General features: G+C 45.9%; 1 protein-coding gene across 37 annotated transcripts in view; it reads right to left on the bottom strand.

The window, feature by feature from the left end:
* The window catches only part of PPP6R3 (protein phosphatase 6 regulatory subunit 3), a 122,642-nt gene that overhangs the window by 21,295 nt on the left and 81,764 nt on the right, over nt 1–19,583 (bottom strand). For 17 of the 37 annotated variants that reach the window (XM_042237941.2, XM_042237943.2, XM_060404366.1 and 14 more), the window contains 7 exons: nt 18,676–18,740; nt 16,168–16,283; nt 14,427–14,512; nt 8,357–8,443; nt 3,955–4,052; nt 2,094–2,148; nt 1,114–1,244 (listed from right to left, as the gene is read on the bottom strand). In XM_042237941.2, coding sequence (XP_042093875.1) covers nt 1,114–1,244; nt 2,094–2,148; nt 3,955–4,052; nt 8,357–8,443; nt 14,427–14,512; nt 16,168–16,283; nt 18,676–18,740 — 638 coding nt within the window. The remainder of the gene's footprint in view (nt 1–1,113; nt 1,245–2,093; nt 2,149–3,954; nt 4,053–8,356; nt 8,444–14,426; nt 14,513–16,167; nt 16,284–18,675; nt 18,741–19,583) is intronic. The other 20 variants (XM_060404364.1, XM_027959327.3, XM_027959328.3 and 17 more) reach the window with 5 other exon arrangements.

Raw genomic sequence — 19,583 nt, 5'->3', positions numbered from 1 at the left:
TTCCCCCTTTTCTCTTTAACTCATGTGTTATTTCGTTTCCTCATATTTAGAGATTTTCTAAAGATGTGTCACTGATTTCTAATTTAATTCCATTTGGTCAGAGAGCATATTTTATATCACCTGAAATCTTTTTTTTACTGACTCTTGCTTTGTGGCCCAAAGATGGTCTCTCTCACTAAGTAGTTCATGTACACTTGATAAGAACGCACACTCTCCCGTGGCGTGCTTTAAAAATCCCCAGACGGTCAAGCTGGTTGATAGTATTAGGTACGTGTTTTATACTTTTATGGCCTATTATTTTCGTCAATTACTAGGGGAGGAATATTGAAATATCTAATTGTAACTGTGGAATCTGTCTACTTCTCTTTGTACTTCTATCAGTTTTTGCTCTGTGTATTCTGAAGACCTGTTATTAGGAATGTAGATATAGACAGAACTGGCATTATGCTCTCCTAATAACCACTTTATGACCTTTTAATCTTTTCCTTTGAAATCTACTTAAATAAACATTCCTCTACCTTTTAACCTGTTTAAATCTTTTTTATTTTAAAATTTAAGTTCTTAAATAATTTAAGTCATTTTCCATAGGTGGCAGTAAGTCAGACCTTTTTTTTTTTTTTTAATCCAATCTGACCAGCTCTGCATTTTATTTGGGGTTTTTGGATAGACTTTTGAAAATTGGTCCCAATGGGTATCATATGACATGACTCTGTCTCCTCAAGTAAAATGAATTTCTAGAAACAACTTTCCTCTCCCCAGGGAAACTTTCAGATTTTATCAGCAACAACACCCTGCTCTGCTGCTCTTACGACCAGCCAGGGAACACTCCTCAGGCACCGTATGACAGCGATCCTCAGCATCCCTTCCCCATCCCAAGAGGCTGGGTCCCAGCAGTCCATGAACCACACCAGAACACTTGGCGCACTCTCACTCAGGTCACCCTGACTTGTTCACACTGCAGACAGGGAGGTGGTACCAACTCTACCAGTTAACAAGGGCCTTTCTGATCACGACAAAAGCGCTGATCCCTGGGTCAAATGTGTTTGTGTGGAGAGGCAAGTAATACGTGCCTCATGCACTGGACACTTACTACTGTAACAGGCTGTCGCTCACCTTGATCGTCTCTGGGATTCTGGTGCAAACGCAATATGCTTTTCCTCCCAGATATCTTCCTCATCAGAGCCACCATCATCAAACTGTTGTATTCTTTCCTTACAACATGCTTCAAACAAGGCAATATTTCCCTAAATGAAAGAGGAAAACATTTAAAAATCAAGTCATTTTCTGCAAAAGTTACCAATGTAAATCATATTCTTCCATGTCGTTTGTGGGGGGGGGGGGGGGAACGCCTATCACCTATACCAAAGTAAAATGTAAGCATGCAGTCAGCCTCTATGTAAGCAACAACAAAAAGGTCCCCCCAAGGACTGGCTTCAAAACTAGTATTCAGGAAACGGAGACTGTCTACAGACAGGCTCTCTTCATCTAGTGAGAGCAGCGTCTCGCTCAAGAGCCTCCCTGGGCCACCCGCCGAGCACACAGCCCCAGAGCTACCCTAACAGCAACCTGCACTTCCTCTGCTTTTCCAAGGCCAGCTAAGCAGTGAGGAGTGTCAGCGTCCCGTCGGTTAGTCTCCGTCTTATCAGAACAGCGACTAAACCAGCGGTCTCTCATGCTAAGTGACATAAAATCAACACTGTGCCCATTCAAATGACACTAAGCCCATGTCCATCTGTAGATGTGGCTGACTTGGCATGTGAGAACTGCCTGGTGATGAGGGACTGGCCCTCATCTGGCCCAAGTTTCTCTCCTGGTGACACTCAGCAGATGCAAAAGGCAGCAGGTTGGAGTCAAACTGCTGTCTTTGAAGCCAAATGTCTACACTGGCTTCATTAGCCCTGTCTCACCTTCAACGAGGGCAGCAAATTTACATGCTTATGGGGCCAAGCAGGCCACGTGCCAGGCTAAAGTCATCGCCATCTAAGACAAAGGCTCCTAGAGTCGGGAGCCCCAGCGCACACAGCACCCAGCACCCATTCCCACCGATTGACCTCTCATATGCCTCGCTACTCGCAATCGGCATGAATACTTACACTTTCATTTGTATTGAGAGTAAAGTTGATGTCTGACACCCGATCAAAAGAAACACTGGAAGCAAAAGATGAGTGCAATCGTTAAAATTATCTACAGACTCAGAAACAGCATTCACGAGATCATCCAGATTCACAGTATGACAAAAATCTCCATTAGTAAAGCCAAATTATTTACATTAAGTGATCCCTCCTCCCTCGGTATAAGGAACTCACACTGGACGGGAGGCCCCAAAGCCTTCCTTATAAACAATGTTCAACAGCCATGGAAGAAACCATGGTTCTATGGGCCATGCTTACATAACCCCAAAAAGGTTGTCTGCAGATAAGAAACAGGTTGAAATACGAAAAAACGGTCACAGACACTGTCAGACCCTGAGCTTTCTCCAGATACAGACACATGCATACATAAAATACAGACACCCTTGAAGTCTCACACTATAATATGGCATAGATGGGACAAAAACAGGGATTAAAAGAATTCCTAGCCTATTTAATGTGTAATTTTTGAGTAGGTAGGGCTATCTTAGAATCCTTAAAGGATCTGTTTGAATCAAACATCATTCCAAGTGCCCCCAAAAATTCTAAAAAGACTGGATTCCAAACCAGCAGCTCTTAACAAATGGGCCCGGACAAGCAGGTGCTGAGACACCACACGTTGGGAGGTGGGGGTTGCAGGTTCTGGTGGGAGTGCTCCCAGGGTGCAGACAAGCCCCATGTATGGAGTCCTTGTTCTTCCGGGGTTGAAATGAGCTGATTCTTAGGGCAGCTGACAGCCTCCACTACTCACTTACAGTGGGACCTCCAGGACTCCCCTGGTGGCTCAGAGGGCAAAGCGTCTGCCTACAATGTGGGAGACCCGGGTTTGATCCCTGGGTCAGGAAGATCCTCTGGAGAAGGAAATGGCCACCTACTCCTGTACTCTTGCCTGGAAAATCCCATGGACAGAGGACCCTGGTAGGCTACAGTCTATGGGGTCGCAAAGAGTTGGACACGACTGAGCGACTAAACTTAAAACTTCCCAGGCCCTGTGCCTCCACAGCATACTGTCTGGCACGATCAAAGGATGTGGAAAAAGTCTTTCAGCTTCTCGCCTGCTGTAAACTGCAACTTACGACAAACAGCAGCCTCCACTGGCTCTAGTTTAACCAAGGCCCGAGCATCTATTGCTGGGGAGGAAACTGAGAGATGCTGGGTGTTGATGACCCTGCTCAGGGCGCTCCTGTGAGAGAGAACTCTGCTCAGAGAGCTGCAACACACCTCGAGTAAACAGTTTGTTTATAAACACGTGCATTTCCCAAGGTCAGGGGCTAGACCACTTGTCTTCCTCTCTGTGGACGGCTCCCACAGCAGCTGTTCGTGGATTCTGCACATCTCTGGGCTCCTCTTTCCCTGACTGCCTGGCCCTCAGGGGCAGGGAGCCCAGCCCAACTCCACCTTCCAGTTAGTCACTCAGAGAAGAGAACGTGGGCAGGGTGGAGCCTGCTCGGCCACAGCGTGGCTCTGTCCACTGTGCTGTGGAAGGACCAGACCTGCTCAGGCCACTGAACTGACAGAGGAATTAACCACTGCAGACGCTGCGACCCAGCGCCAAACCCTAACAGGGAGGACATCGACCTGAGTTCCTGAGTCTAACCAAAATAAACCTTTGTGGAAGACGCCAAGTCCAAGGGCAGGCTCCCCTTATGGGAGTCACATTCTACTCCCTCAGTTGTCTGGGTGACTCAGGCGGATGGGCTGGACCTGAAGGAACACCTGGAGGGCAGGCTCCTCCCAACTCATAGACACAAGGATTCCCAGAACTCAGAAGAATCACCGCCTCTTACAGAGGGCAGGAATGCAGGGTGCAGAAAGGTGTACTCACTTGCCAATGTCATCTTGATCTGCAAACTTCTCATCGTTGAAGCCAAACTGGTCAATAAAATTGGACGTCATTTGTTGCATCTGATAATCAGAAAAGGCCTGGCAACCCCAGGACCAGTGACAGTGATACAATGATTCTAATGACATTCTACATACTATATGCCCATTTATTTTCCAGAAACCCCCTTATTTATATGTAGCCATAGGGCTTAAAAAGTTGGTGTGTTCTTCTTTAAAAAAAAAAAAAAATCAAATAATTTCAGACACAATTTACCCCAAAAAGGAAATGTTTGGAATTTTGTCCACAAATTATTCTAATGCACGTGCCATGTAAGAAGTGTTAAATGACCACTGTCCTCTATTCTGAAATGTCTTGAGAGAGAGGTTTGGGTCCGGTTCAAAAAAGTGATCAAGTGACATGCGACAGTCTGAAATTATAAGATGTACTGGCCACCTCTGAACACAACCAACCTTAAAACCCAGCAAGCGGTACCCACCCCCTCTCCCTTTCGGCACCTCCCCAGCCCCGTCCACTACAGCAACACGGCAACAGAGGAGAAACGGCTAGTGAGCACAACCCCAACTCTACCACACCAGCTCCAGGGGTACTTCCTTTTCTTAAAAAAAAAAAAAAAAAAAAGATTTAAGTCTCAGAGGCTAAGAAGAGTACAAAGTAAACTACTAGCCTACCTACCTTAGGGAGAGGACAGAGTTTTAACACTGATCAGAAATCACTCTGAAAACCCCACAACACTGAGAGATCCAGGGAGGAGTCAGTTCTGTTTGCTACATCGTTTCCCGTTTCTACAGAGCACCAGGGCTCTCCGGTGAAGAAGGGGGAACGCTACCGTGGACTCCACAGAAATGCTGCTGTTCTAACTGTGAACCGCAGCAGGCCAGGGGGACGGTGCAGTCAGCAAACGTGCTCCAGGCTCGCTCAGTCAGGGTTAAAGAGACGAAGACAAGCAAGGACCCTCCTCACTCTGCCGCGAGCAACCCATACGGAGGTGAACTGTGTGCGTGTGTGCGCTGCACGTGGACAGAGCTGCCCGTGGACTGTGCGGGGCTTCAAGCAACAGCTGTGGCTGGACCAAAGGCACTGGCCCTGAGGCCCTGCCAGGCAGGCCACCACGCTCTCCTGCGTTCTCCTCTGAGCAAGGCCCACAGACTCCACCCTGCAGAAGTACCTCTGCCGTTAATTCCTGATGATTCATTATGGTGGCAGGGAATTATGGCATGGATAATCCAAATTGTGGATAATTAAAAAATAAACCTTATATTTGGCTTTGGAAGGCATCTTTTCCTTAGCTCTAAAAAAGTGCTGCATATATATAGTTTACTTAGAACCTAAAACCTCGCTCACATTTCTCTAACTCGATACCCACCACTCCCCGCTCACTGTCGCACCTTCAAGCTGCCCCTCTGCCTGCCCACAGAGACGACACTGCCTGAGCACCTGGGGGCTGGGGGCTGGCCCCCAGGCGTGCGCATGGTAAGGCACACCAAGGCTCTGGGCGTCTGGGTGAGAGCAGAGGGAAGGACAAGTCCTAAGAGGCTGGGTGAGTTCTCAATGTACGAATATAAAATATTATGAGTAGAAAGAAACCGATTCATCTGAATTGTTTTATCTCCTATAAGGCGGAACACATGGTTGGTAACGTCAAAGGTGCAATAAGCAATCATAAAGTCGTTCTCCGAGCAGGCGGATAAATCGGGCTCTGAGCTCACTGATAAAAACGTGGTCACACAGGGGAACCGGTCCTTTCCAACGGTTTTGGTTCCTTTCTTTTTTTTTCTTCTTTAAAAATTTTGTACTTCTACAGAAAATACTATAAATCTTTTGGGAATAAAAAGGAAGAAATATTCCCCAAAGTGCGCCTTTAAATGCTTCACAACAGAATGTAAATACCACGTGTATTACAAAAACATGTGTGAATGCATACATGTATGAACATATAGCTGTACACACAGACACACATAAATACGCACACACGTGTTTGCCCTGTCCATCTATCCACCTACGGAGGAAGACAGACACAACCTGCACACAGTAACGCACAGGACACAGGAGACCAGCGAGCCGCAGCCCTCCATAGGTCTGGGTCCACTGCTGCTTCTAGGAAGACACCTCCAGCAAAGAACCTAGGTTTCAAATCTGATTTTTACTAATAAAGCTGTCAAGGCTTACTAAACCCACAGCCGTGAAAACTGTTACTGTATTCTCCCTAAAGCTTTATGAAAGTGCTTTGGACTCTGAGAAATTCAAGTCTGGAAAGCGCCATATGGTTATGCAATTATTAAAAACTTTTAATTGCATTTAAAAAGGGGCAAAAGCCCCCATGTGTCAAAACTGCCACCCTGGTCAAAGCCAGGGGCTGCTCCGGTCCTTTATTAAGTCAATCTCTTGGGAGGTCTCCCCGGGCAGCAGGAGTGGTGCCCACCTGCGGCAGCTGGCCCCAATCCTCCAGACAGCACATGAGGAAGATCTCTGCCTCCTCCCCCAGAGGGGTGGCCGCAGGAGGAAGGAGAACACCACCAGCGGGAGGGAACCAGGAGGGGCAGCGAGGCTGGGAGCGGGTTTGCTCAGTGGCACGCCCTGGGCTCTCCGTGCACGAGCGTCACCAGACCTGGCTTCAGACGTGAGTGAGGGCAGCGAGGGGACGCACAGAAACTATCCGGTTATAACGGAGGCCAGCATGGATATTCTAGATTAACCTAGATGCGAACTTCTGAATCCAGAAAAAAATGCTTTCGTGTATGTTTCCTATTTTCAAAATGATTCAAGACAGGTCTATAATTTCAATATGCAAAAAAAGTTTACTGGAAGGCTGTCAATCAAAAAATAATAATTATTCTCCCTACTTTTGAGGGTTATATAAAGCAGATAAAATCCACAGGAACAGGAGCCTGGTGTCATTGAGGCATTTTGTTGACTGAGATCGGTTCATATACACATCATCAGTCTGAAAATTCTCCCCAGAAAATCTATGACCCTGGAACCGGATCTCGAGAGAGAGGTAGGGAATTCACTTTCCAGACACCAGAAGGTCATCAGCTTGATTAAACTACCTGCCGCAAACTCCGAGTTCATTAACTTATTTGCAAATATTTGCGAAAACAGGACCTTCTCTTTCTTAAAAGCTATTCACCAAAATCAGAATCACCTTGAAAACGCACACTGCACACCCTTCAGCTTCTCTGCAGAGGAGGAACAATGTGTAATTGGGGCTCAGAGCAGGTTGAGGGGACCAACTTGATACTGTCCAGGTGCTCCAGGGTCAGGGAAGGATCGCTTGAAGGCACGAGGGCTCACAGGAAGCCAGCCGGGCCTCTGAGGGGGCCAATGCTGCCAGACAGCAGACCAACGTGTGAGCGGACCGGGAGGCCCACCCGCTGGACAGCTCCCCTGCGGGCTGGCTGCACCCTGCCTCTCACCTCGGGAAGCTAGTCTCCAGGGGCAGTGCCAAGAAGCAAGAGAAGCCAAAATGCTACCTCAGGCCCATCCTGAACATGTACACATTAAAATGCCTTAGTCTTAAACTCAGACGACTGCTTAGTTCAGCCTATACTGGGGTGTGTCAGTCTACCTGGACACCAAAAGGCAGGGCCTGCAGAGTCATCAGAAACTTCATCGTGGCCCTGGTAAAAGGGGCTTCGGGATTGGGAAAAACATTCAGTGCCAGGGAAGGTAACCACATTAATTCCACTGGCATACCAAATCACCTGACAGGCAAGACTTGGTCCTGACCAAGGGCAGCTTCTCCATATGAGGAGCTGGTACCTTCCAAAAGGGCTTCCAGGTTGAGCTCCCAAACCTGATACTCAGAAGGGACACTGAATTCACTCCTCACCTCCGCAGGAACTACCAAGGGAGGATATATCAGTACGCCTGTTTTTATATCTTGTTTTTACCCCCACAAAGATTACCAGGACCTGATAAATGAAGAGGAATCGGGACAGGATGAATCTGGGAATGCTACAGAATCTGAAGATATCAGAAACTTATAAGCCATTTGGTTCAGGGACATTGGGTAAGTTACTTTCACTGACATTAAACAAGTCTTCTTAGTCTTCTCCACAAATCCCTATGGCAGGAATCTCTGCATAATGAGCATGTCCGAGACGCATGCTTACTGAACTATCCAGAACTACTCAAATCTCCTGAAGAGTTACCCGACTCACCATCATTATCAGATCTAAAGAAACATGCCCTGGAAACATAATCAACATGTACCTTTCTCTCACATACCCAACACTTCCTCTTTTAAACACTTTGATCTAACTAGTAAGTAGCCCCCAAATACACCCTAATGCATGTCTGACTCCAAAGCTGATTCATAAATGACAACTAAACTAAGCATTTAAAATAAAAACAAAAGACAAAACTTTTAGGCATGACTCACTTGCTGCAAAGAAGAATCCTGTGAGAAACCCGTTTCTTTAAAGTCAATTTCATCATCACTGGATGAATGAATATGGCAGGTTGTAACCTATATGCATAAAAATGTAAAAAACTATTTAAGAGAGAAAAATTTTGGACATTTGTATCAGCATTTTCACGGAAAAAAAAATCACATTTAGTTTTTCTCTCAAATGTGTAACAATAGCATGAACAAAAACAAGTAACAGCTAAGCTATAAAATCCACCCAATAATTCCAGGGAGCATTTCACTCAATCAGGAGGTTCAGCCGCCTAGCCTTCTGCTGCCCACCTGCAGCTACTTTACCAGTATTAACCACACCACAAAGCATATGAGAGATGAGTTACTCCATATATGTGACTTTGATAATTATCTCCAATTAGATGTTTAAAAAGCGGAGGAAGAAGCAATGGCTCAGATAAAATATAAAATAATTAACTATTTCAAGCCTGAAGGGTAAAACTGCAGTCCCAGCAATCACTAATGAGCCACTAGAAAGCTCGGGTTTAAATACAACCATTTCACTTTGAATTCTTGCACGTCTCGCTCATTCCAAGAAAAGCACTGCTCGTAAGTGCTAAATATGACTTGAGTCAATAGTCCCCTGCTCATTACAAGACCCCAGACCGCCTGCCCCTTAACACGTAATCCCTGCCCCTCACAACTTAAAACTAACTCACATTAATTATATAAGCAAAAGCATAAACAGGAACTGCTTACCAATTCACAGTAAGTGATTTTCATTAATTGATTCATTCATAAATGTATTAACAAATAGAAATGACTAAGTACCACACTAATAATGGTAATTGCTACAGAGCAAGTAATCAATGTCAACAGTCTGCAAAATTCTAAGAACAGGCACTGTACTTCTCAGGTAACTTACACTGTATTTTCTGACTTGTCCTGTAGCAGTGTTCTAGGCAGAGAGCTCTGTCCTCAGGGGAGAAACAGTGGCCATTAACTGCCAGCCCTTGCAGCTGTGCCCAGAAGCCTAGCGCCGTAGACACTGGCCTGGTTTACTCTGTGATGTTCCAACACTGATTCAAGATGCCCCAAGTGGAATCCAGAGGGGTCTGTATGTGGTGTGGCTTATGGAATTCTGAGTAAATCACTGTGTGAATAAAACTAATCTCATCTCTCTTTATCTGGACATCTTTGAGGAAGATACTAAAGTCCAAGTGAATAACCCAGTTTCCAACTAACTCCCTCTCCATCCTCCCTAAAGTGCAAGCAAAACATTCACATGAATTTTGCACTTGACCTGATGAAATCAAAGCAGAATTTATGATCCGCCTGCCTGAATCAACCACTGCTTTAGCAAGCAGACAGGAAAATGTGTGTCTGTGTGTGTGTGTGTGTGTGTGTGTGTGTGTCTCTGTGTGTGTGTGTGTGGTGGAGTGGGTAGTCTGCCCATGAGGGCACAGCCAGAGTGCAGATGGGAGGGGTGGAATACTGCTTGGTCACGGCAGCTGGCACCTTACAGGGTGACTGCAACTGAGAGCAGGTCAAGTGGCTCCGCTGCAGTGGATTTAGGAGCTTCAGGCCACGTGGCTGGCAAGTCAGTACAAGAATCACACTAAGCCCATGGCGGGGGGTGGGGCACAAAAACAGAAGACAATTCAAAAAGAAAGCCGAAAGAACTGGACAGAACCAAAAAGGAGTCCACCACTCCTGGCTGGTCTTGCTGTTTCAAGATCAATAAGAATACAACGTATCCTTGTTCATACTTTTTGCTTCAAACTAAGAATTTACCAGCTTATTAATGAAAACAAGAAACTAGAGTCTTGTTTTCAAACTTAAGCAACTACTGTGTGCCAGACACTGTGACCCCTTCCATCTTCTCCTTAACTAGTATCCTCAAAGCAATTCAAGGAATCTTTTCCTCCAGAAAGAAACTACTATTTTAGAAAGTTATTAATAATAACGGCATAAAGCATGTGCACCTTCTCAATTATTCTGTTGAGAGATGTGGTGATTCTGATTCTATCTACAGGGTAACGCAGTCTGAAATCATTATTAATAAAATGAGCTGAAAGATGCAATTTGACTTGTTAATCTTCTATCCCTGATCTAAACATTCAGAACACACCCCTCTGAAGCAGCTCCAGCTCAATAAACGCCTCCCTCATTCGTCTTCTTCCAGCTGAAGTCTTGTCTTGCTTCTTCCGTCCCACCCACACGTGTTCACCCTTACTGTCAAAGCAGAACCTGAAACCCCATCACGTCTCCTCAAGTCTATCATCACCTCCTAGGGAGGGTTTCTCTCTCTTCTGGGTGAACACTGCATCCAGCAGTCTCTCTGCTGCACCTCTAGTCCCACTAGGTCATTCCTCAAGCCAGCAGCCATGACGATCCTTTAAATCATGACAGATTTAAAACCACTGACATTAAATCATGGCACTTTTCATTCAGTTCCAAACCCAACGGCTTTTCATCTCACTAAGATCACAACCCCAGGAGCGTGCCTTGAAGCTGCAAGAGATCCCCGTTTCATTCTCTGCCACGCTCTGACATAAATATGTGGGCGCCCTACCGGCCTCTGCACCCCCTCTTCTACCCCCACTTGCCTCAGCCTCTACACCAATATTCTCAAGGACATTTCCCTAGACCACTTAATTTTAAATGCACGTCTGCCCAAAACACTCCAACTCCCTTCCCCTCGTTTACCCTCCCCCTTTGATTATCCACCTCCACTGAGGCAGGGATTTTTGCCAATCCTGTCTAGTGCAACATCCACAGTGTCCAGCAAACAGGAGCCACTCAACGAGTTAATGAATTAAGGAACACCAATACATCACCACCTCATGCTAAGAGTTGACTCACTGGAAAAGACTTTGATGCTGGGAGGGATTGGGGGCAGGAGAAAAAGGGGATGACCAAGGATGAGATGGCTGGATGGCATCACTGACTCGATGGACGCGAGTCTGAGTGAACTCCGAGAGTTGGTGACGGACAGGGAGGCCTGGCGTGCTGCGATTCATCGGGTCGCAAAGAGTCGGACATGACTGAGCAACTGAACTGAACACATCACTAAAGAAGAATACAGAATTCTAACTTTTAAGAAATAAGGAGATAAGAACACTCTTGCCAAGCAAGACGTATTCTAAGCAAACTAGACTGTTTTTTAAATAAGCGAAAATGCTTTTGTTTTATGCAAAAAGAGTAAACTATACTCTTGATACTGTAATGAAAGAAAAAAAAAGCCTTTGAGATGTTACCTTCATTCATGATTAAATTTCAGGTTTATTAACTGTTGTGAAAAGAAAAGGCAAGTAAGAGTTTTCTTCATCTTGGCTGATTAGGTTGCTAAGCAATCTTAAGTATGACCTGACTGGTAACATCTGAGTGAAAAGTAGAAGCCACAGGCTCTTCTTGCTCCACGTGGTCCCACTGTGGACTCCCAGGACCTACATGACCCCGGGCTGGTCAGAAATGCAAACCCTCAGAGGTTCCGCCTCGACCCACTGGGCCTGCAAACAATTCAAATGTGCGCTCTGTATTACTCTATACAATCTCCATAAACTATCTCATAAACTACCTCAACATTTAAAAAACACACCCTTGCCCCTGGAGAGGAAGGCAAAGAATGAAACAAACTCAGTTCTCCAAAGTCAGCACAAAAATATCTCCTGCGCTTTCTAAATGTATCTAAATCAGTTTGGGGGCTTAGTCAAAGCAGCGCAGTCTCTGGATGCTAAAGTGCCGAGTTTTATTGACAGTAAGAGTGTGTCCATCTCTTGCGCATTTACTTTGGCAATGCAGGGCCACAAGGTTGAAGCACTTCAAAGAGCTCAGCAAGAAGGCAACTCTCTATCCCTACTGGGACACAGCCCGAAACATTCTGGGCAGAAAATGAAGAGTTTGGAAGCTACAGTTCAAGTCTCCACGGTGGCCTGGGGTTAATGTAAACGGACCCTTAAAAACTTGGAACCCCCGCATCCCTAAAAATGCAGGGTTGGCCGTAACACTTATGGGAAAACTCTGTGGTCAACCCAATACCACAAAGTAGCACTCCCCACTGAAGGACTCAGACTGACTGGCGGTGGCCTGCCAGTCTTGGGTGTCTGAGACTAAAGAAGTGAGAGGTCCTGAGAGAGCAGCGACACAGAGTCTCAGGCGGCAACAAGATCACAGGGTGGGGCCAAGCAGACACAGAGATGAGCCATGCTAACAGGGCTCTATTACTGGCCACTTCTGCTGCATAAACCCACGTCTCTTTTTGTGTTCCTGCGGAGTATTTGCATAGCCAAAGTGCTACGGCATCAAGCGCAGCAGGCAAAGGAGAACCAGGCTTCAGCCAGCATGACACGCGGAGCCCAGGATAGCTCTTCGTGCCACACAGATGTAAATGTCTGTCTAGATGGAAGTGTCTGTCTGCATTTCCCTGACCCAAAGGAGCTGCGCACTAATTTCGTGCTGTGTGGCCATATACAACATTAAACACAGTCACACACTAGATGACCGACCGCACAGCGCAAAGGAGCTGAGAATCATCTGAACTGCAATGCAGTCCTTCTTTACACATTGACCAGAGAAATGTACTTGAATTACCAAAGTTTTTAAAAAGTCCTGATAACAAGTTTAACTGACATTTTTTACTTCTACCTTTGAAGTTAATCAAAGGGCAAGTTTTAACAAATTTCCCCAAACAAGATCAGAATTAATACTCCTAACTATTTCTCTATAAATAAGAAACAAGTCAAAACTCCCTTTCAAGAAGATCACATTGCCTGCATTCTTAATAAGGACTCAATATGGGGACCTCTAAATTAACAGGTTCAGCTTAAGTATAATTAATACTCTGCAGTTAACACCCTGATCATCCAGAATTTTAACCAATCTGACTGGGGGAAAAAAAAACAAAAAACCAATCTACGGTGGGTAATACATTCATTAAAACTTACTTAACCCTTCCTTGATAGCACAGGGCTGTCAAGTGCACGTCACGTCCTCTGCTGGGCTGTAACACCGAGACACAGGGGCCACTAAACCAGCTGTAATTAAAAGGCCCCACACAGCTCCCTTTCTACACTTACCTCTTCATAATTCTTTCAGCTTCTAGTACCTAATAATTCTCCCACTATATCCACCTTACCAAGCCACCAATCTGTCAAGAGTCTGTTAAAAGACAACCAAAGTTGTGAGTTGATCTACAGCGGGGCAGGCGACCAGCCCCCGAGGCCATGTGACACAGGGTGACCCGGGCACTGCTCTGTAGCACCTCCCACCCCCACCCTCATTTCTAAATCCTGTTCTGAGCAGATAAGGCTGCCAGGCACTTGACTGCCCAACAATCGAGGGAGTTACCATGTACCAGAAATTCAAGACTGCAGCTGCTGAATTTCAAAAACAGAATGAAACGCCTGACGCATCTCCTTCTGTGCACAATCAAGGCTACCACCTCAGTTGTCAGGTGGCACGTGCTTGCAAAAGGAAACGCTTTCCCTCATCTTCAAAACCAAATCAATACTTACCTTAAAACTTAGTGTCTTAAAGAAAACAAAGACTACATTCCAAAGTCCAATATAATTAAAAAAAATATTATCAATGCCATTGTTCCCTGGCTCAAAGTACCAATCTGTTAAAGCTGGGGTTCCAAAGTCATCTGCAGAACTTCCCCCAACTGGGAATGTCTTTAATGAGGGTAAACTCAACTAAGCAGAAGTAGAAACCAGTCACAGGAATATTTCGGTTCTCTAACCACCCGGAGTTATCCAGGCGTAAGGCAACAACACGAACGTGGCAGGACAGCTGGGGCTGAGCTGAGGAGCCTGGGGAGCAGGCGCCAAGGGAGGTGCAGCAGTGTGGCAGGAAGCGGGGCTGAGGGCTGCGTGTCCCCTACGTCACCCCAGGCTGGAACTGGGAGCTGACGGGACAAACGAGCCAGAGCACTGTGGACGCGACCTCGTTCACTGGTGAGAGGCACAAGCGTGCCCCTTGGTCCACCATCACCAGCACAAGTGGAAGAGAGGTGCCTCACATCCTTCTGAATAAGCGGGCAAAGCCCCAGAGCACCGCAACCACAGAAATGTAATCTTGAAGAACCTACTAGATCCACCGTGTTCCTCTTGTTAGTTTCTCCCAAGGAACTCGTGCAGAACGTCTCCCATCGCTCCCTGACTTCATCTGGAAGATCTTCAGAGGGGAGAAAAAGAAAAAAGCAGGATCACTACAGCGACTTACACACAGACAGACAGGGGGCACGACAGGGCGCCACCATGCGGCTCGTCAGAGGTGAGCAAGCCCTGCGGGCTGGGCGCCGGGCTCTGGAGGCTCAGGGTTCTAGAGCCGTGCTCAGTCTGCACCCTGAGGACTTTCAGGAACGCCCCCACCCCGCCTCTGGTCTATGCTTGATGCCAAGAGCCCCAACCAGTTACCTGGATTTAACAATTTTTTTAGGATCTTTTGGTAAAAACTTAACCTGGAATATATTAATGTAAGTGTTTCCACTGAACTCTTTATAAAGGTGTGGGTAACAGTGGTCCTGCTCCACGGTCACGCGTGTCCAGGGAACACTGCACACACTGACTCCTGCTCGCTCTCTTGAGAAATTCTGAGGGCATTTAGCCCATGGCTGCCCCATGGAACCCAGTGTGGGTTCTCAAGTTCCCCAAAGATAATGTTTTCTAAATACTTGTGTCATAGGACAACAAACGGATACACGTGCAATAATGAAATCTACCCTCTACAGAAAATTTAAAGAAAAGGAAACACAAATAGTTCTATGAGAAAATGAAACTCAGCTGCAATCTGGGAGCCCTTGCTAGACTGAAGTTGTTGTCTGACAATTCTGGTTTAAATATATGTGTATACACCCTCACACACACATCTGGGAGGCAACCACCATAAAACTAAGACTGCTCTAAAAGAACACACACATGACATGGCCAATTCACCCATACGGCTAAGGACATACAGTGTGATGATACGGCTAATCTCTCTCTCAAGCAGCAAAATTCCCGGCGGGCAAGCCCCAGTTTTCTCCATCGCTGGGCCACAATCATGCCTTCACTGCACATTCAATAGGTAACAGCCTCTTGAACACAAACATTCTTAAGAGAGAAGTAGGATAGACTGGGAGCTGATTTTCAGCAAGCTAACAACTGAACAAACGCTGCACCACGAGGCTAAGACATTTTGCCCTTGGAGTGAGTCACAGGACTAGTAATCCCACTGGAGCACCTGGGGTTCTTCATGTTCTCATCCAGGAGGAGGTAGACTCAAGGCCAGGGAGCCAGTGTAAAAGGCATCCGCACAGCTTTTTCAAGGAACCTCAGGCTGATTACATTCAAATGCTAGTACAGAAAGAGTCTTTAAGGATATTGGCTAATAGCCCTCATTTTAGTAATAGACAGACAGAAAAAAATGCTGATAAGTATCTTAATATGCTAGTGAAAGGAACTCAATCCACAGGCCATGTGGGGGCCTTCAGGAAAAAAGAAAAAGCAAGAGTAACTAACTAACTGTAGCTCACAAGGCTCCACTGTCAGCCTATGAGTACTTCAAGCTCGCCACTTGTGAGCCATGCCCTTAGAGGATGAAAGTGGGTGACTCCAGTTCATGGCCAAGCCTGCCGATACTTAGTAAAAGGACTGCAGAACTAAGAACGGAGATACAGCAAAGAGTCATATTGTTCAAACACATTCTCAAGAGTCTCATTCAAATCTCCAGATAATGTGGAAGTAGAAGGAACTCCTTAGACAGCTGTTTAAAAAGCTATGAATCTTTCCACCCTACCCTTAACTCCACCAATCCAACAGAAACGACGCTGCGAGCCCTGGCCCCGTTACCTCTGATGAGCTGCTGCACCGAGGCGCTGTTGGGGCCCTTCTCTGTGCTGTGCACGATGCAGTTGGCTATCCTCGTCAGGTGGCCCATGTAGCCGTGCCGCCGACCTCCCTCGGCCCTGCCAGGGGGCAGAAGACAGATGTTCAGACTCCTGACAGGGTGGAGTGACGACGCAGCTGGGTAACTACTGTGGAGTTAAGCAATCATTCTAAAATCCGAGCCACCAAGGACAAGAACAGATAGGAGAGGAGGGTAAGGAGTCTTATCAGACTGGGGGCGGCGGGGATGAGCAATGAAATGTGTGGCAGAAAACAGTCTACTCAAAAAAATTACACTGCAGCCCCTCTAGACAGGACAAATTTTGTTCAAGTATTCAAACCAACTGTCTTCAGTCACACATTATCTTTAAAAACAAAAGCCTGAACATTCACTGGCACCTGATGATTCTGTGGCTGTGACTTTCCTTTCTCTCTTTCTGTAAAACTATTTTTCAGACTAAACAAACTGTAGAGAACTGAGGTGAGAATTCTACTGGTTCATTTTGCTAAGACATGATATTAAATTTCAATCATATTCATCAATTACCAGAGAAAGTTTTCTAGTAATGACATTTCTTGAGTTAAAATGTTAGCTGATTTGAGGACTTGGCCAAGAGGAGAGGCAGTCAACTTGCATTTGGCCCATACACCACTGGGAACAGACATGCATGTTACTCCTCACCCCTTCCCTCACCAGAGTCTACTCTTCACAACCGACCCATCTTTACACTTAAGACTTCTCACATCACTGTGACCTCTCTACCTGAATATTTAAAAAGTGTCAATACTTCAAATTCTATGAAACAGAAGACTTTTGAATGCAGACAGGAGGGAAGAAACTGAAGAGATCTTTACTTAAAAGGAGACTCTTTCAGGAGCCACTTTACAAAGAAGAAAACCATATAATGCTTACAGGCCTGCCTCAAAAATAAAAGTATCTGCAATAAGCTTAGAGGTTCCACGGAGGCCTGAAGGCCGGAAAGCCCAGGGCGGACTTCAGCTGAGCTAAGAGCCTCTCTCGTCGTTGTTCGGTCACTCAGTCATGTCCAGCTCTGCGACCTCTTTCCGTTTCACAGCAAGATTCACAATAAGAACCTGAATGTTCATTCGGGGCAAATTCTTACAAACTCTGCTGTATTCCCTCACACCTCCACAAGTGAAAACAAACACCCATTTCCAACCTTTTTGGCCCAAGGCTCCCAGTGTTCTTTACGCTTCCTGTTCAAGGAAACCTTAAAAAGCTCTTTCAGGACCCCCCAAGAAAGAATAACCTTAGCCAGGATTTCAGAGGCTGGAGCTCAAGGGGAGCAGAGCACTGGTGAGACAAGGAGGCAGAGAGGGGAAGGGAGTCAAGGAAGGCGAAGATGGACCAGAGACGTCAGTCTGGCCACAGAAGGGTTCTCCTCGGAGGAGAGGACCTGAGCCCCAGCCACACTCAACTACAAGCCATCTTTCTCCACAAAGAATCAAAGCAAAGCCCTATCGGTTTTTAGTAAGTGATTTTTAAAAGAAATGTATACCCCAAAATGTATGCTTACATAAATCTGACTTAAAAGCAAACACAAGAATGCCTTGAGAGTGTTTCCCAAACACACCCCCTGCTGCAGAATCTATGGGAAGGCATAAAAGCTCCTTGGGCGTTACAGGGGAATGCTCATCCCAGACAACACTGCTAGGGGGTAACAAAGCCACTCACAGGCAGCAACAAATACCGCAAGTAATTGCGCCAATCAGCTAACGGAAATTTTCTATAAAAGGAAATACTAGGCAATCGTACCCTCCTCTAGCTCCAGGCACAAAGTGACTCTAGGAGCTAATTACCATCACGGAGGACTTGCCTTTGTCATTCTCTTCCTCCTTCCCATCATTCTCAGAAAAACCACCATTCACCAAGAAACAAGTTTCAAACGCAGCAGCAGAGGAGGGGCGCACTCCCAACCCCCGGTTTCCCCTCAAGACAGGTAGAAAGACAGGGAGATCTAAAAGTAAATTATTAGAAAAATACCTGTTAACAATTAAATACTCTGGGAGTCCCCAGAGAGCCATCTGTAACTAACTGTAAAGCGGCCTGTACCGTGTAACTATATTCTCTGTGCCCTGTCTAGAGCAAGGGCGCACATTTTCTTCAAATTAAAAAGCAGGGCTTCTCTGGAGGCTCAGTGGTGAGGAGTCTGCCTGCCAACACAGGACACACAGGTTCGGTCCCTGGTCCAGGAAGACCCCGCATGTCTTGGAGTGGCAGCTGTTAAGCCTGTGCTCCAGAGTCCAAGAGCCACACCTACTAAAACCTGAGCGCCTAGAGCCTGTGCTCTGGGACAAGAGAAGCTGCGGCAGTAAGAAGCCCATGTGCTGGGGCTGGAGGGTGGGCCCCACGCCGCAACTAGTGCAAAAAGGCCCGCGCAGCAGCCAAGACCCAGCATAGCCAAACACAAATAGCCAACCTGAACGCCTATCAGAGAGCAATATACTCACTGTTTCTTCTCGTTCATTTCCCAGGCATCAAGTATTCGTTCTATTAACTGACATTTTTGAAAGAGCTGAATAAAAAAGAATGTTTCAGGTTAACATTGACATAAATGTCACAGTGTCAAAATTTTAAAGTGAAACAGAACTCTAGTTAAACAGAAAATTTGATACATACCACTTTATACATACAACCCAGCAAGCTAAATAGCTGTGAATTATTGGCTAAATCAGATGCAATGTGATAAAGTAACTGCTACCAGTGAGCAGCTGACCTCAAGCAAAGCCAGGTTTTATTCTGAAATGGAATCATGCCCCAGCAAAAATTTAGTTCACAACCCACAGCAATATTGGTACTTTTCAAATGTGAGCAACACTTACTTCTACATGAACTAACATTATTACATTCTTATTAAAAACAGGTGTGGCTGGCCAATGACCAGAGCTGTGGGCTGCATTATCAGAACGTGCAAAGCCAGTCTCATTCAGATGTCATTTGTCTTCCCCATCTACTTGGTCACTCCAGGCTAGCCTTGCCCATCTTCAAGGTTTGGGGGTGACACAGTATGAGCGAGAGAATGTCTACAGTCACAGAACTGCAGAGCAAGAAGACACCTGAGGACGGACTCGGTAAAATCACCACCTCATATTGAACAGGAGGCAACAGACCCCCGGAAGACGCGTGCTGACACGGCAGAGGACTCACCTCTCCCACCTTCAGTCACAGATTCAGCACCAAAAATGGAAACTCAGGCAAGCCAAATAACTGTTCAAATGTTATTTAAATTTGTATTCTTTTTTAATTTCCAAAAGGTTTCTAAATCTTCCAATCTATTGAGTGTACTGAAACTTTTTCAAAAAGTTCATCTAATGGTGAATTGCCTAGGATATGATTTATAGAATCACTGGTTAAAAGT

This window comes from Ovis aries, chromosome 21, assembly GCF_016772045.2.
Source record: "Ovis aries strain OAR_USU_Benz2616 breed Rambouillet chromosome 21, ARS-UI_Ramb_v3.0, whole genome shotgun sequence".
In the NCBI taxonomy this organism is placed as follows: Eukaryota; Metazoa; Chordata; class Mammalia; order Artiodactyla; family Bovidae; genus Ovis; species Ovis aries.
Note: the sequence above shows the minus strand (reverse complement) of the source record. Positions and strands in the feature narration are given on the sequence as shown.